Source organism: Leucopleurus acutus (genome assembly GCF_964270905.1).
Source record: "Leucopleurus acutus genome assembly, chromosome: 16".
In the NCBI taxonomy this organism is placed as follows: domain Eukaryota; kingdom Metazoa; phylum Chordata; class Mammalia; order Artiodactyla; family Delphinidae; genus Leucopleurus; species Leucopleurus acutus.
In genome coordinates this window covers 79,666,642-79,681,453 of record NC_139158.1, presented here as the reverse complement: position 1 = coordinate 79,681,453, position 14,812 = coordinate 79,666,642, and the positions used below count along the sequence as shown (strand labels likewise).

Below are 14,812 nucleotides of genomic sequence, written 5' to 3'. Positions count from 1 at the left end.
CTAGAATTTTAAGTACCTAAGTGATATATATCAGAGATGCTTCCAACATTCTTCAGAGTATCAAGCTATAGGAATGCATGACACAATGAAAGAAATTTAAAAGTGATTTCATTAATATGCAAGGCTTGGATTCACAACCAGATCCCATTTCAGCACCGCAGGCTGGACGCCCTGAGATGCTTCATCTTGGATTCTCGTGAATAAAAATAAACTCTTTGTAAAGAAACTTGCTCAGTATCATACTGGGAAATCTCCACAATTACTTAATAGTCTTCAAACTGTTCTTTAAAGTACTAAATAGTCTCTGAAAGCATTTTTGTCTCTTTAAACAGCAACTCTGTTTTTTGTGACAGCTGGGAAAAATAAGCTTCTGAGGTTATGGTCCTTTGAATAGAAAGCCCAACAGGAACTATTTTAATTTGTCACTGAAAGAGGGCTCTGCAAAGAGGAAAGAGGAGGGGTAGAAAGAAAACAAAGGAGAGAGGGAGAGAGGGAAGGAGAAAGGAAAGAAGGGAAGGAAGGAGGGAGGAAGGAGGGGAGGAATTGTTAATAACTGCAGGTATTGAAGAGACCTCAGATGGACTTAATAAGACCCTTAGTCTAAACTCAGCATACAGCCACCTTTGCATAAATACCGTTTTATATGCCTCAAAGTGAACAACAGAGAAAAATCATAGAAAAACTCGAGGTATTCTTTTTTTTTTTTTTTTTTAAAAGACTTTTAACCTATTTGCAATGATTTCCCTGGCAGCATGACGGTCTGTTTTCAGGATGGTAGTAGCCTAGATCCACTACTGTCAAGGGAGCCTTCTGATTCAATCCAAATTCTCCCTCAAGGGCTAGCTAGGAAAGGAAGGAAGAAGAAAATCAATTTTAACCTTAAACGGGCAGGTACCTAACACTAAGCAAATTGAAACAATTAAAGGGAAGTTAAAAATCTCTCTCTCTTAGCGGGTGTAACATGACTCCTAATTATCCATTCAGGTTTTGCTTTAAAAAACCATGTTGGTTGGTTGGTTTTTGCCTTTCAGCATTCCCTAAAGGCCGCCTCATGAGGACAGGACCCTGTGTTCTACAGGACCCTAGGGAGTATGTTTGAGTAGGCAGGGCAGTTACAACACAGCCTGAATTCTGGAGGCCCCGTGAAATCCCAAAGTGGTAAAACTCTTGGGTGAGAGCTGAAAGAGCTAGTTGCAGGGAGAGAAATAATAACTGAGAGCCCTTTCTTTTTCTAAATGTTCTCAAGAAATTTTCTAAATTGTTCTCAAGAAATAGAACAATGCAGAAGACCTAGAGGAAGAAAAAAAACCACCTTCCATCTGAATGGGTCTAAATTGTACAAAGAGAACAGATCCTTATTGGCCTTTGGGTTGAGCAGCTTGGGGAAACCCATGACAATGATCTCTCTAAGAAAAGTGCATGGAACTTACAGACACCGGGAGGTCAGGCTGAAGAAAAGAGTTCAGGAATGGCTTCTCCATTCCTAATCAATGAAGAAGTAGGTATCAAGGTCCTAGTAGCCTAGCTCTGGAAAGGTTGCTTTGGGGGTAGGAAGGATATTGGAATTCTCATACTGTGTTCAATCATAGACAGTCCTAGTCAAGTCTTCTGAATCAGAGAACAGCACCAAGCAGTAAAGATAAGCATATTTGTGCCCTGATGATAGGCATGTCCCATAAATATCCCTATCTGAGATTTTCAACCTCCACCTTATCCAAGCCCTTATCATTTTTCCTAATTAGGTAGCTTCATAGTAGATGCTCAATAAGTGTTTGTTCGTTAAATGGTACCTCCTACCTTCTACGGGCAGTGTGGGGAGGAGGTTAAGAATGTAGAAGATGGGGCTTCCCTGGTGGTGCAGTGGTTAAGAATCCGCCTGCCAATGCAGGAGACACGGGTTCAAGCCCTGGTCCGGGAAGATCCCACATGCCGCGGAACAACTAAGCCCGTGTGCCACAACTACTGAGCCTACGCTCTAGAGCCCACGAGCCACAGCTACTGAAGCCCGCGCGCCTAGAGCCGGTGCTCCACAACAAGAGAAGCCACCGCAATGAGAAGCCTGCACGCTACAATGAAGTCGCAACCAGAGAAAAGCCCGCGTGCAGCAACAAAGACCCAAAAGCAGCCAGAAATAAAAAAATAAATAAGAATATAGAAGATGGACTCATTGCCATAGTGCCAAATCATGGCTCCCAACCTGCTACTTCCATGACCCATGTTAGTTTCTCGAAGCTTCCACTTTCTTGCTGGTAAAACAAGAGCAATAAAATTGTTCCTCTATCTGAAGACTGTGGAGTGATAAATAAATGAACTAACGCATGTTATTATCTCATTTGGTACAGTTCGGGCACTTAGCACTCCACTAAAAGTTAGCCTTCATAAATAATAATTTTTATTACCTCTGCTAATATGAGTACCCTATCTCAGATTATAGAGGCGCATAATATTAACCAGTAAAAAAAAGTACTGAATGCTTTAATGTTTGTAACTGTTCTCCGTGCAGGTGTTATATAGGTTCTTGCTGTCCGCAAGCAGAACAGCCAAGATAATAACAGTGGAATCTAAAGTCTTCCTCTTTGTGCCACAGAGCTTAACCTCCACTTCTACAATCCCTCCCTCTAGCCAGGAGGAGGAGACCATAAGCATTGAAAACATATGTGGGGTTAGACCTGAGTCCAAATTGTTAATAACTGAACAATTCATTGCCAGATTTCTTAGGTCTTTTATCAAGCGTCAAGCATAGAACATTACTAAATCCACAGCTAAAACTGCAGACTCCAGCATTGGTCTGTATTTGTCTATGGCCAGTTAGCTTAAAGCAGTGATGCCTCAGAATCGCCTGGAGGGCTTATTAAAACACAGATTGCTGGGTCCCAACCCCGAGAGTTATTGACTCAGTAGATCTGGTGTCGTTCTCAGGGTTTGTATTTCTATCAGATTCCCAGGTGACGCTGAAGCTGCTGGTCCCGGTGTCACACTTGTAGAACCTTTAGCTTAGAGTTTTGATTTAAGGACCCAAATCTGTGACGTCAGCCCCATTCAGCCCTGTCCCTGATGCCGCCGGCCACAGGGGGCACTAAAGATTGGAAAATAGAATGTTCGACAGTCCATCACTCCGCCAGGGGCAAAAAATACTACAGCAAAACACCCACCACTTAAATGTTACCAATAGATAGCTACCAATGGTTTAATTGTTTATTTACTTATTCATTCATTCTACATGTTCAGCTACCTTCTGGTTCCAACATCAGTATTTTCATCATCATTTATTTATCCCAGAATTACCTAATCCCAGGGTTTAAGACTTTTATTGTAGTTATTTTTGGAGACCAACAGTTGAATTTAATCAGACTCTGGTTATAGACCACATAGAAATCATGTGACTCATGAGGAATGCGTTTCTAGTTGGTCTTCCATTTGTCCTGACCTTAAACCTCAACAATGAATGACTGAGGTTATCCAGTTCACAACCTCCCTTGCATTCTCCATGTTGCTGTGCTTGTGGTAGCTGAAAGGCCATTGTCTGTTTGTTATTTTAGTCAGTGAAAGGGGATGGAGGGATCACCCACTCAGAAGAAATAAATGGGAAAGACTCCAGCTACCAAGTAAGTGATCTGTGAACTCGGTTCAATGGTGGGTTTAGCTGGCATGTTCTTGGGTCTCTGCAGCCTCATTTCTGATGCAATTCTCAACCGCAGCCAACTCATTTGATGCCTCTAGGTTGGGTGCCTGCTGTATACCAGGCACCATCTTGGGCTTTGCAGATGCAAGCACGAACAAGCTAGAGTTCCTCAGCTATTTCTTACCGCAAAGCACCTTCATGTGCTCTTCCCTCTCTCCACATGGACAATTCTTTCCCATTCTTCACATCTTGGCCTAAATGTCACCTCCTCAAAAAGCTGTTCCCTTTCCACCCATCATCCCTGCGTTCTGTCCTTTTACTTCATGGCACTTGTCACACATTGAAATAAGTCATTTGTCCATTCGTTATCTGTCTCCCCTACCCCTTCCCGCCCCTGTCTGGAGTATTTGTAGAGCAGGGAAGGGGCCTCTTCTATTTTTTTTTTTTAATCACACTGCATGGTGCCTGGTACATAGTAGGAGCTTTTTCTGGAATAGATGTGTGAAAGACATGGGGTCAGGTGGTTCGTTTCTATCATTTTCTCTATCCTAAAGAGACAGCTATGACATTTTTATAAATATATGTATTGTTTTTTCCCCAGTGGGATCATCTCATGCTCAACACCCTATTTTATAACCTGCACTCTTTTTTAACTTCAAAATATACCTCCACAAAAATGTCATCAAATATTCTTGTTCTAATTTTGGTAATACAGAGATGTAGTTAAGAGCACGGGTTGCAGACTCAAACTGCCTGGGTTTGAATCCTGGCTCAGCTAGTTTTTAGCTGTGTGACCAAAGGCAAATTACCAATCTCTCCATGCCTCAGTTTCTCATGTGTATAATGGAGCTAGGAAAAGTGCTGCCTTATAGGGCTGTCATGTTTAGGTGAATCCATACATGTAAAGCACTTAGAACATTCCTGGTATAGGGACTCAACAAGTGTTAGTTGCTGTGTTTATCAGCATGAGCTGCCATAACAAAATACCATAGAGAGGAGAGAGAATGAGTATTTTGGTGTCTCTTCTTACAAAGACACTAATCCTATTGGATCAAGGCCCCATCTTTATGACCTCAATTAACCTTAATTACTTCCTTACTCCAAATACTTCCACATTGGCTTTATATGGCTTCACCATATAAAGCCATAGCTGTTGCTGTTGTTTTATTACTATTATTATTGTGCTTCTGATGAGAAATTATCACCCTGTAATGTTGTTCATATCCCACACACACACAAATTCCAGCAATTACTAAATAATTTATGATATTTCTCCTGCCATAATAATTAGTTTATCCTGTATATTTCGACACGGAATATATCGCTTTTTAGTGCATTCAAATTATTTTCATTTTTCTTTTTTAACTTATTACTATACCTGCCCCCCCAAACCCATACTCTGGACCACTTTGGAACCAAAAATCCCAAAGGTTACTACCTTGGAAACATGATAAACTTACGTCATTCACCATGAAACACTGAAATATGTTTGTACATTTTGTCTGGAATCTGACAGTGAAACAGTTATGCCAGTCATTTTGGTGATTCTAAAATCTGAAAACAGTCAGTGGAAATTTGAATGAGCTGGAAACGTCATTCTATTTACACTCATCTAGAAATGTTTTGAGCATTCTATTTTCCAGGGCTTTGGATCCAGACGTGAGAAGATTGGTGTGTACTATTGGGAGATGACAAATGCTTCGTTTAACTTTGGGGGGTGGGAACCGACATTCTCTGCTCCTGTTAGATTTGCCCTCTGAGTTATAAAAGCCTTAGTTGATGTTTCCATGAAAAAAAGTCCAAGAAATTCCCAGCCTGGGTTGGCTTCCAGTGTCTGAATCAAGCGGGATGCTCCAGTAACCTTGTCCTCCAGCTTCCTGCCAGCATCCCTGGGTTCTAGGAGAGGAGACACTCGGATTATTCAGATGGGAATCATTTTCGTTATAAATTTGAGACAGCGTCAAGCCCCAAGCAAAGGTTCTAAATCTTCTGCATTTCATGACAAAGCAGTCACGCACAGTTCCGATTCTTAGCTCACTCTGAAGGTAAGGAACCGGCCATGTATTGTTTCCAGAAGTTCGTTTCTAAGCCATTTAAAAAAAAAAATTAGGCCTAATAGGGATGGAGTAATAACCATGTGGTAAATGGATATGACCCATTGAAAGCTCCCCTCTTGAAAAAAAATCAGTGTCCCATGAGAGCTGTTGGTTTGTAGGGACTTCCCACTTCACACCCGAGTGATGTGCTAAGGGAAGTATTTTGGGAACACTTGGAAGGCGAGTTGCTGGCCATTTATCCAGCCCATTTTGATGGCGACTTACCATGTGTCAGGTGAGGTGCTGGGGATAAAGCAATGGAAGAGACACAGAGGAGTTTCGTGCTCCGGAGGGAATCAGAACATTTCCAGGTGAGCAAAGAAATCCCCGTGATGACTGCAAACATAAAGAAAATTCAGGGGCTTCCCTGGTGGTGCAGGGGTTAGGAATCCACCTGCCAACGCAGGAGACACAGGTTCCAGCCCTGGTCCGGGAAGACCCCACGTGTTGCAGCACAACGAAGCCCCTGCGCTATAACTACTGAGCCGGTGCTCTAGAGCTCGCGAGCCACAACTACTGAGCCTGCGTACCACAACTACTGAGCCCATGTGCCACAACTACTGAAGCCCATGCTCTGCAACAAGAGAAGCCACAGCAATGAGAAGCCTGCGCACCACAAGGAAGAGTAGCCCCCCCCCCCGCCCCAACTGGAGAAAGCCCGCGTGCAGCAACGAAGACCCAACGCAGCTGAATAAATAAATAAATATTTTTTAAAAAATACAATAGGGAAAGGTAGTTAAAAAGAAAAGAAAAGAAAATTCAGCAGTGTTCCACAAGAAGGGGGGTCAGGCATCTTTAGACCCTCTAATCAGGGACTGTGTCTCCAAGGAGGTGATGACATTTGAGCTGAGACCTTCTGGGAAAGAAGCAGTCATCTGAAGCCCTGGAGACAGACCGAGCAGAAGCACAGCCAGTAGGAAGCTCTGAATTGAGAATAAGTTTGTTCAAGAAAAAAAAGCACCGTGTGGCTGGAGCAGAATAAGTGGGGGGATGGGGGGTGGGGCGGGATAGAAGATGAGGCTGGAGAGACACAGGGACTCGATTCAGCAGGTGTGTGTATTTCTTGAGCGCCTTGTCTACACCCGCAGCTCGGATGCTTAGCCACTCAGAGTCGCTGCTGCTAGTGTTAAGCCAGGACCACCAACTCATGCCAGTGGGCCCGGGACGTTCCTGGTTTTAAAAAGGCAGGTTCCATGTCCTAGAACCCCCTCACTCCCAGACAGACCAAGACGGTTGGTCCCTTTATGCTTGGCATCCAGACACTGTGCAGTGGGCTTTCCATTACTAGCTAATTTCATCCTCGCAACACCATGAAGTATGGTTTGTTTGTTTGTTACTCCCATAGAGAAGAGGAAGCTGAGAGATCACACCACTTATTCCAGGTCATACAGCAAGGATGTGATGAAACCAGAACCACACCATGTTTTTGTTTTTGTTTTTAATTTTTCATTTTATTATTTATTTATTTATTTTGGCTGCGTTGGGTCTTCGTTGCTGCACGCGGGCTTCCTCTAGTTGCGGCGAGCAGGGGCTACTCTTTGTTGCGGTGCGCAGGCTTCTCACCACGGTGGTTTCTCTTGTTGTGGAGCACGGGCTCTAGGCGCACGGGCTTCAGTAGTTGTGGCACATGGGCTTCAGTAGTTGTGGCTCGCGGGCTCTAGAGCGCAGGCTCAGTAGTTGTGGCACACGGACTTAGTTGTTCCGCGGCATGTGAGATCTTCCCGGACCAGGGCTCGAACCTGTGTCCCCTGCATTGGCAGGCGGATTCTCAACCACTGCGCCACCAGGGAATTCCCCACACCATGTTCTTTTGACTCCAGACACTGAGCTTTTAGCTACTCACTGTATCTTAAAATCTTCTATGCAACAAAAACAGTTAACAGGGTGTTTGAGCAGGGTCACTGGTTTCTGGCCTTTGTGCAGAGCAGCACGGTGGGAGTTTCTGTCTCTTTCTAAGGCGAGTATCTGCTCTAGGCCCTCTGTTATACTCGACATCTGTATCTTAGCATTTGCTACAACTTTGGCAACTGGGATCCAACAGAAATATTCAGGATATGTGCTTGTAAAACATCTTCTTGGGCTGCACTGGATGTCTGAGGCTTTGTTCTCCAAGGAGTTCTGCCCTCCAGGAGGGCGCTGCAGCCTGGGGAGGCCTTCGGGACAGGGGAATTTTCTCTGTCTTCCTGCTCATTTCTAAGGGGTGTGTTTGATTCACTGATGTGAAATGACAGTTCTATGCCCTCTGAATCAAAACTGTCACTTTGTCCTAGAACTTTGTGACTTGGGGACAACACATACATTTTATGAATCATAAGTTGTCAATATGTATCCAGTGGGCCAAATGCAGCCCACAGGGATAACTGTGCTGTGGTTGTTTGCTGTGAACAGGGCTTTAAAACTTTCGATGTCAATATTTTTAAACTGACATATTTTGCATTTGAAATAATTCGATTTCAAGCTTCCATCTGAAAACATAGAAGATATGACAGCACTGGGGCTGTAATCCCACATCGTATCTTTGGTGGGTCTGAGCAGTTGTGGCCCCTTTAGACAAGGCATGTGGCATTCAATTCACCACAGTGCCCCCTACTGCAAATTGTCTCCCCAGCATCAAAGCCAGCAGAGCTTGAACTGTTTTTCGTACACTAGAGAAATATTTCTTTGGCCTTATGCTGCTTTCACAACTGGGGAAATAAGTTCACCATATGATTATTCTTACCCCTAGGCTCTTTCATGCTTTCGTTTTATCTGTCTGACCCCCAGAGTCATTTCAGTTCAAGCAAATTATGGGAAAAAGTCTTTTACTTCCTAACAGATTTTTGGTTGTCTGTAATTTACCTAGAATTTTGGATTTTACAGCCTTATTCCTCCAAATTGTAGGAACCAAGTAGGAATGCAAACATTTCACTCTACCGTGAAAAGATGTATGTTCACAACTAAAACCATTATCTTCTTTTACCACTGTTTTATGAAATGACAGTTTCACACTAGAAATTGATAGACATAATCATGAAGAAAAGACCAGGCATCCCAAGAAGAGTGACGTGTGGTTGCAAGTGGGAGAAATCCCCTCAAAGCTGGCTCATACAAAAAGGGACTTCAGGAACGGCTAGATCCAGGGGCATGCGTAATGCCATCCATACGAGGGCTCTTTTTTCCCCTTTCTCTCTCTTCATCTCTCAGCTCTGCTTTCCTCTGTGCCTCATGGTTCATTTTTCAAGAAAAAAGAAATTCCACTTCCAGGATTTTTCTTTGGAAATGGTGGTGGTTCTGGAAGCTCCAGGCTTTCATCTTCCCAGCTTCAAGTTCATGGAAAGGGAACTGACCTCTCTCTCGGTTGCTTTAGCAAAGCCCTGAGATTAGCCCAGGTTTAGCTGCCTTTGGCCAGCTGGAACCAATCCCAGCAGCCCAATCACATGCAGTGCTCTGACCGGCCAGGCCTGAGTCGTGTGCCCTTTGTCCAGGGATGAAATGAGTGTGTCGAAACCACAGGGAATAAACCAGCGAGAAGGGTGGTTCTCCAGGGAAAACCCAGGTTCTAGTTCCCGAAGAAGGAGTAAAGAATGCTTGCTGGGGAAGTTTTCATTAATGAATGAATGACCAGATTGGTAAATAAATGTCCCCACTGTGACCTCATACCATAAAAAGTATTTACACATTTTTCTTACTTTTTTCCATCTCACCCAGGAATCCTGAACACGTAGGCACCATCCAACCTTTGAACATCTCTGTTTTAACATGTTTACTCACCTGCCACTGAGCGTTGTCTTGCAGCCACTAAAAACGCATTTTGTTTGAACTTGCTCTAGGCCCCAGAGGCCACTGAGAAGGCGGTGGTGCCGCCGGAGTCAGAACCGGCAGCCGCCGGCCAGAAGGGCAAAGAGGGCGCCTGCAAGGACAAGAAGGCGTCTGCCGAGACCGAGAAGCAGAAGAGCAGCAAGCAGGAAGCCAACGAGCCGGCCCCGCGCGTGGAGGCCCCGGGGGAGGCGAACTCGCTGCGGGACGGGGACAAGTCCCAGAAGAGGCTCGAGAAGCGGCGACCGCCCCTCGGGGGCTTCTTCAAGGGCCTGGTGGGTGGACGGTTCGGCTCTTCTTTCTGGGCTTTTCCAAAGGGGACCGGCTGGCCAGGGGGTGGCTGGGCCTTGGCCAAACACCGAGGACCTGCTGTGTGCCAGGCGCACAGAGCAAGGTGGGCGCAGGCATCGCTTTTCCGCGGCCACAGGCAGGTGTGACGCTGATGGCGGGGGTGGGGGTGGGGGGGTGGGGGGTGGGAGGCAGGGGCGGGCACGGCAAGGGAGCCTGAGGGTGAGGACGTGGCCTGGCCTTGGGTTTGGGAGGAGGGGGGCGGGGGCTTCTCAGAGGTTCCATGTGAGGAGGTAACTTAAGTTAACCTGTAGAGGGATGAGGCAAGGGGAAGTCTGAAGGCAGGTGAGGTCCAGGCCATGGGAACAAAGGTGTGGGGAGGAGACAGCACGGATCTGAGGCTCAGTCTGGCTGGAGGAGAGGGAATACAAGGATGGGGTAGGTTGGCAGGAACAGGTGATGATGAGAAGCAGGGATACTCATCTGTGGCCAAAGTCAGCCTTGTGGAGTTTGCACCAGGGAAGCTGCTGTGAGCCTGGCCCTGGGTGGTGGGTATACAGACCAGGCTAAAACTTATTAGCGCCTTCCCTCTGGGGAAGTCCAGTGAGGGGTGAGTGGAGGCCAGACATTAAATAATGAATTAAGCTTGGGGTTCTTTATTTGTGTCCATTTGGTTCTTCTCTGTCTCCTTCTTCAGACTGTTAGCTTAGGGAAGGCAGTGACCAGACCTGTCACAGGCAGATGTGCTGTCCCCTCCATCCCGCCAGCGTGTGGCTAGAACACAGTCGACACCCCAGCAGTGTCTGTTGATGAACGAATAGATGGAGTGAAATACGCTACTAGTAAAGGTTTCATTATATCTGGGATAACGTAAATCCTGGCAAACAGGGAGAAGAATCATCACCCAAATAATAAGAAAGAGAGACAAGTGAAATCATACCCAGGGCCCGTGGGAACGTGAGTTGAGCCAGGAGGGCCAGGCAAGGCAATACTACTGGCATCAGCTATGGGGCCAGTGAACCGGGGTTCACCTTCATGTTGCAGTGAAGATGGGGTAGTTACGTGAAGCAAACTGCCCTAATCACTCCTAACTATGCCGTTTCATGAGTATCTGTAGACATTGGTGCCCTCTAATATTATAGTAGAGGTTAGGCGAGGGCTGTGATTCCTCTGGCCCCAGTTGGGTCTTTAGAAGCATGTCTGGGGAGTTTATTAGAAATACAGACTCTCAGGCGCCAAGTTTAAAATTTTATCATCAGTGTCATCTATTTCTGTCTCGTCTTTGTGTCCTTGAGTTTGTGTGTAGAACTTCAGTTTGAGGCTCACTTTCTACTGGGACACATGGAACTATAAAGTAGATAAATTAAAACACAAAAATGTTAGTGTGGGAAGTCACGGAGGGGAAATAAACATGGTAATGTGACGGGTTACGCTGGGGATGAGGACAGCAGTACGTGTGCAGCTTGGAATCTGTGGATCCAGAAAGTGTTTCTGAGGAGATAATATTTGAGATGAGACAGGATTGATTATCGGTGCCAGACAGGAAGAGAGCAAGGCTCTTTGTTCCAGCAGGAGGGAACAGCATGTGCAAGGGCCCTGGGGTGGGAATGAGCTTTGTATGTTTGAGGCCCCGTTGCTGGGAGCTGGTGAGCTAGGTGAATAATAAAAGTCGCTAAGGTTGGAGCAGTGGGCAGCTCAGGCTGGCTGTACAGGCTGTGCAAAGAATGTTGACATAATCCTACTTAAATTGGGAAGCTATTAAAGGGTGTTAAGCAAGGACCTTTGTTTATAGCCTTTAAAGACTATTTTGCTGCTATAGTGCAGAAATGGCTTATAGAGTGGCAAGAGCAGAAACAGATGCCCAGGGTAACACTTCTAGGGTTACCTGGGAGAGCCAGTGGCGGTGTGGCATTGTGATGCCTGCAGAGATGCCAAGATGTGGGCAGGTTCTAGATAATAATTACAATTCAAGTCACCGAGCCCTTCCTCTGAGGCTGTGCTTCACTTATATTCATCATCTCTTTAATTACGGCAACGTCCCTCTGAGGTGGAAGTGCTTATTCTTCAAGTCCTCCATCTTCCCATTGTTAGGAGACTCCCGACAGTGGTGGAGAAGGAGGGAGGGGTTTCCTGCCATTTTGCAAGGATCCGATCAAGCACTGAGGACTGTCAGGCTGGACACATTTCCCTGGGGTTGTCTGACCCCTTTCCTGAGAGGGCAGTGCCGGCAGCGGGACTGGCACCAGCCAGGGACCCATCGAGGCCCTGTCACCTACAGGAAATGAGCTTCTGGCCCCCCTCATCCCCGCCCAGCCCAGCCTCAGCCCTCAGGTCAGCTTCTCAGAGACTGCACCGCCAACCACTCCCTGCGTGACCTTTGCCCTCCTAGTGACATCCCCTTCATTCTGCCCCTTTTTCCCTCCTCCTCCATATGCTGCTTGGATTCTAACAGAAAGCAGCCTACTTGGCATTACATGAAAACTTTGCAAAGATACGTTTTGTAAGAAAAGCAAACAGGCAGTGTGATTAGAAAGTGATTAGAGAGGGTGACGGAAGTGAGCTCTAACTGTGGCAGGTTTTCTACACCCCAGGTACTAAGTACATTACAAGTCAGGACTCACTTTATCTTGGAACAACCCCTCCGAGATAAATGTTATCACCTCCATTCTAAAGATGAGGAAACTGAAGCAGAAAGAGTTCAGCCATTTGTCCAGGATTTCACAACGCTAGAAAGTGATATAACTGGGCACTGAACTCGGGCATCTCATTGGAAACCGTCCTCTTACCCACTGCCCACGAATGAGGTGTATTTATGTGGCACAGAGTCGGTGCTGAATAAATGGCAGTTGCTGTTGATACTACAGCTCTTCACTAGGGTGCAACTTCTTGTATATTTCTCTCCAGGGACCCAAGCGGATGTTGGACGCTCAAGTGCAAACAGACCCCGTATCCATCGGACCAGTTGGCAAATCCAAGTAAACAAATCACCACGGTTCCCACCAAGTTCCGCCACCAAGAGGTCTTCTCCCCACTCAGTCTCCTCCCCAGCCCCGCTCCATGTATATATTTCTTCTTCTGATGGCCACGAAATGAAATTCTGCTTACACATTAAGCCTGAGCTGTTGTATATTGAGGTGTATTATTTCTGTCTCTGGTCCAGTCTTTCCTGGTAAATATAACTGTCAAGATGGTTTAGCAGGTTAACGAGCCAGGTCAGAAGAGTCGATGGTTGCCAAGCAGGTAGGGGGAGGGGGCCGAGGACTGCGTTCTGGTGAAGTTATGAAAAATGGCCGGTGATGAGTAAGTTGCAGAAGGAAAACGCCTGCCTGAAGGGATTAAGCTTTGTAGTAAATACACGCTCATCCTCTCAGCTTGAAGAGGAGAGACAAGAATCCGTTTGTTTAAGTTCATGTCTCAAGGAGGGAAAACGTGGGCTCTGTGTTGGGAGGTTGCCAATTTTCTGGAACGGAATGTGTGGGGAATGACAAAGGAATGAATAAGAGTTGTTTTTCAAATAGGGTTCTTGAACGTTACTGACGAGCGGGAAAAGATTGACTGGAGAGGGCTTGACATAATTTGGGAAAACAATTGCTTTTTGGGGCTCAGTGACAAGGGCGGGGATTACAACTTCAAAAAAAAACAAACCAAACCGAATAAGTGAAGTTGCGAGTTTATTTTTCAACACTAGGGGGCGCCAAGGTCTCCATTTTCATCCCGCATCCTGCATCCCTAACAAAGATTTCGGTCTCTGCAATCTTACATTATTAATGTTTCTCAGATGGCTGAGGGGCTTGCTTCATCTGTTCTGTCTGACACTTATCTCAAGTCTGTCTGTAATTTCCTAATGTTCTCAGGATGTGCTCTGATAAAACCCTCCCTATAACCCCAGTTAATAATAAAAATTTACAGAAGATTATTCAAATACCTGAGTTTTTTTTAATACTTGTACAGAGGAGTACATAGAACGATGAGTGTATTAGAATGTAATCCAAAGTAGCCATATGATTGACTGATACCATGTATACTGTATCTTTCTCTGATTTAATAAAAAGTACATTTACATCTGAAGGATCTTTTAATTTTCAACTTTGAAAGCAGGTCTCTCGTGCTCTATGTCTGAGATGCCTTTATCTTCCACAGTAGAAAATCAGTGCTCTTTTTCCATCTTATCTCTTCTCCCAGATCCTTCTCAATTTCCTTGTATGTGGGCACGTGCACATACAAATGTGTGCACATGTATATTTGTATATACGCACACATGCACATATATACAAACACTTTCTTAGGCCACGCCGCCTAGAGCAGAGCCTGAGACAGGGATTCAGATGCACGTGTTAGGCTGAAGGAGGGCTCCCAGGGGAAAGGGAAGAAGAGAAGGACAGGGCAGGGATTGGTCTCAGCTGGAGTTGAGTTTCGTCCTGATCTGCCAGGGGGCCCTGGAGCATGAATTGCACCATAAAGTTGGTCATACCTACAAGGCAGGGTTTGTCCACTTGTTGGTGAGACATGGGCCACCCTGGCAGGTGTCAGGACAGGCAAGCTGCTCCCACTGAGCTGAGAAGCTGGATCCCTTACCGGCTAGAGGATGAGGGTCATCCCAAGTGTCCACTACAGGTACACATGTATACGTCCAAGCGTGTATTTATACCCACATATGCACACATTCATACTTATAAACATAGTTACTTCTATACAGGAACAGATAAGTGCATGCACACATTCATAATCATACACAGACACGTGTAACTGACAGAACCACATGCATACACTGACTCATACAAGTCCATTGCATGTACAATCCATCACAGTGATTAGAAATAACATTGAACATCCTCTCCTGACAAGTCTATACCTTAGGCAAATAAAACAATGGCTTAGGCAAAAAGGCCTTTGGAAAATGTGTTCGGGACAAAAATGTTTCTAAAAGAACAAATTGGGAGATCCTTGGCTCCTGGAACCCGCTGGCTCCCAGCTTGGGCTGCCTGAATGCTCAGTTTCCAGTAAAGACCAG

General features: G+C 45.6%; 1 protein-coding gene across 1 annotated transcript in view; it reads left to right on the top strand.

The window, feature by feature from the left end:
* BCAS1 (brain enriched myelin associated protein 1) overlaps positions 1–13,863 on the top strand; it is a gene marked incomplete at its 5' end in the record, with an annotated part of 96,303 nt that extends 82,440 nt beyond the window's left edge. Inside the window, 3 exons of the mRNA XM_082857356.1 lie at positions 3,540–3,605; positions 9,528–9,788; positions 12,706–13,863. Of these exons, the coding sequence (XP_082713482.1) occupies positions 3,540–3,605; positions 9,528–9,788; positions 12,706–12,780 (402 nt within the window). The 3' untranslated portion in view covers positions 12,781–13,863. The remainder of the gene's footprint in view (positions 1–3,539; positions 3,606–9,527; positions 9,789–12,705) is intronic.
* Between the last annotated feature and the right edge of the window lie 949 nt (positions 13,864–14,812).